The 2,758-nt window shown below is 61.3% G+C and overlaps 1 protein-coding gene across 2 annotated transcripts; it reads right to left on the reverse strand.

Moving 5' to 3' along the window:
* Nucleotides 1-234: 234 nt before the first annotated feature.
* On the reverse strand, nucleotides 235-2,749 carry ZGLP1 (zinc finger, GATA-like protein 1). 2 transcript variants are annotated; one of them, XM_006765751.2, is made up of 6 exons: nucleotides 2,534-2,749; nucleotides 1,919-2,293; nucleotides 1,284-1,357; nucleotides 832-925; nucleotides 554-679; nucleotides 235-409 (listed from the first exon to the last, which is right to left on the reverse strand). In XM_006765751.2, exons 1-6 carry the CDS (start codon nucleotides 2,677-2,679, stop codon nucleotides 316-318), a joined length of 909 nt encoding a protein of 302 aa, XP_006765814.1. In that variant the 5' UTR covers nucleotides 2,680-2,749; the 3' UTR covers nucleotides 235-315. The 2 variants fall into 2 exon arrangements, with proteins under 2 accessions (XP_006765814.1, XP_015420850.1); XM_015565364.1 differs by having other exon boundaries at nucleotides 1,919-2,749.
* Nucleotides 2,750-2,758: the final 9 nt, after the last annotated feature.

The following is a 2,758-nucleotide window of genomic DNA, read 5'->3' on the forward strand; positions in this document are numbered from 1 at the left end:
GTGTGTGTTGACGCATGTGTCTTGTGTGTGTCTATCTTTTGTCTGTGTTGTCTCTGTGTGTGGTGCTATTTCCCTGTGTGGACGTTGTGATGCATGTGGCTAATCCTCTATGGGGGGGCTGGTGCCTTTACATATATGATTGTGTGTGTGTCCTCACAAACCCACATTCTGGGACTGGGAGAGTGGCAGGTGAGGGCACACGGGATGGGATCCCCGAAGTCACAGCACTGCTTCTCTGAGGAGTTCTGCTCTTTATTGTCCATTCTATTCACAAACAGCACGAGTTCCTACTGCGAACACTTCCTGCGGGGGAGCTCAGCCAAGCAGGGGCCACGGAAGAGGCCAGTGAACCTCTGAGACAGGGGCTCTAGGGCCTGTCTCTTCTGCCTGGATCTTCTGCCTGGGGTCCCTGATGGGGAGAGGGCAGAGGCAAGGCAGGCTGGAGCCCTCAAGACCCAAGCTTTCCCCTCATTCCTCTTAGGAGGGCGTCTTCCCACTCTCCCCCTAGAGAAACGGAGGCAGCACAGGTTCGGCCGGGCGAGGAAGGGCTTACCCTTCCTGGGGTGGGCCTTGGTTGGGGCCCAGGAACATCCCGCATCTGTCACATAACTTCTTGGGCTGCACATTCTTCCTGGGCACCAGCCAGCAGCTGGCGCACCGGGTGCCATACTTCTTGTACCTGGGATGGGGGCACAGAAATCCAACATTCAGGATGCACCAGGGACACAGAAACCACCACAGGGAAACCCCTTCCCCTTCCCAATACCCCATGCCAGCCAAGCACAGGCTGACGGGGGACCCTACCCCAACTCCCTCCTCCAGTCTGCAGACCTGATGCCACAGGCATTGCAGAGAGGCGTCCCATCTTCGGCATCTCTCCAGAGTGGGGTTCTCTGGGTCCTGCAAGAAGCACAGCGCCTGGGCCCTGGGAAGGCAGAGGCCAAAGGACAGGGGTCAGAGGCCGAGCGTCCAGGCTCAGGAGGCCCGTGTGGGGTGGGGGATCTGGGAGGATCCCCATGAAGGCCCCGCTGGGCTCTGGGCCCGTCCCTGTCCCTGGGTGTTGCCATATCTAAGACAAAGGGAAAGTCAGGAAGGGAGACAGATGGCACAGCTTGGCAGAGGAGGAAGCCGGGGGTGGGGGTGACTCAGCAGAGTGAAGGGGGGCACTGAGACTCATCCTGGATGGGTCTAAATGGGGAAGCAGGGTGGGGGGTAAGACAGGGAAGATAGAAGGCGCCCCCCTCCCCCCCCTTATTTATAGCTCTCATGTCTCCAGGACTCACCCTGGGCCTCGCTGCCTCCTGGGTTGGCCTCGGGGCCTGTAGGGGGAGCCTGAGAGCGGCTGCTGCTGGCCAGGCTGGGGGACAGACAAGGCGTCAGTATTGGGGGATCTGAATCCTGTCCCAGAAAGCCTCCCAAAATAAAGATTTACTACGAAGCTATCAGGCATCCCTTAGGCGGCACCTGATGTCTGAAAGGCCTGGCTTTGTCCCTCATTATGAATAATAATAATAATAATAATAATTTGAAGAGATAGTTCGCTTGGGACCACCCTGTCAGGTTGAAACCCCATTTCTCTCTGCCCTTGCTGTGCGACCCTGGAAAAGTGACGTTCCCCTCTGTGCTTCAGTTTCCGAACCTGTAAAATGGGCTTCACAAGGCTCCATGAACCCACATACATCAAGTGCTGCATGTCGCCTCGTAACTGCAGCCGCCGCCTTCAGCATGGCCAGGCCGGTCTCGTAGAGAGGAGCCCAGGTGCAGGCTGGGCTATGACCGGCCATGGCGGCAGGACGGGCCTGGCACAGTCCTGCTCGGCCTTTGGCGAGCCCATGCCTGGAGCGCCTCCCCACGGGCCCCGTCCCTATCTTTGCCATTAGCTGCATAAAGGGCGCCCTCACTCCCCGCCCGTTCCCACCTGTAGCTGCGGATGATCTGAAGGCTGGAGTCCGGCTTTATCTGAAACCTCAGGGTCACTCCCGCGAACCGGGGGTCCACTTTCTCGGCGCCCTGGCGCGGGTTTGGCTGCTTCCGGGGCCTCCTCCGAGGTGGGGCTGGAGGGGCTGCGGAAATCTCGGGAGGCCCCAGGCTGCCTCCTCGCTGACCAGTTGGGGTCAGCATGGCCCTGGGATCCCCGGCCAGGGGCGGAGGATCCAAAACCCCCAGAGCCTTCGGCTCCCAGCAGGGGCCCTGGGCCGGGGTGTCCTGGGCAGGGGGCTCCGCCAGCCCCGCTTCTGTCTCTGGGAGGAGATGCAGGCTGGTGGCGGAGTCCTGACGTGCAGGCCAGAAGGAACTGGGGACAAGGGCAGTGTGGTCACCCCCTTTCCTGGGCAGCCCCACACAGGCCTCAGCGAGGGCAACTGCATGGCCCCTGGCGACACGGGACCCCACGTATCCCTGGGGATCAGAGCCTCGGCTTTGTAAGTACCAGTAACTAACACGGTGGCTCCTGAATAACCCCGGGAACCGAACCAGGGTCATGACCCCTTGGTCACTGGGCCCATTTGGGAGAGAGGGCGGCTCCTTCACGCACCTGCTACTGGGTCTGAGGCATCTTGGGGTCCTCGGCGCCTGTTGGGCAGGGGGTCCGGGGAGCGGCTCGGGTTCCAGACATGATGGCGCCAGTAGTTCTCTCAGCACCATCACGGAGAGGTCTGGCGCCGGCTCGGCCTCCATCATGCCCCGGCCCAGCCCCCTCCCCGATCTCGCCCCGCCCCGCGGGCCCACGGATGAGCGCCACCTGGGTGAGGCGGTGTGC

The sequence above is a fragment of the Myotis davidii genome, unplaced genomic scaffold (genome assembly GCF_000327345.1).
Source record: "Myotis davidii unplaced genomic scaffold, ASM32734v1 scaffold1439, whole genome shotgun sequence".
Classification (NCBI taxonomy): domain Eukaryota; kingdom Metazoa; phylum Chordata; class Mammalia; order Chiroptera; family Vespertilionidae; genus Myotis; species Myotis davidii.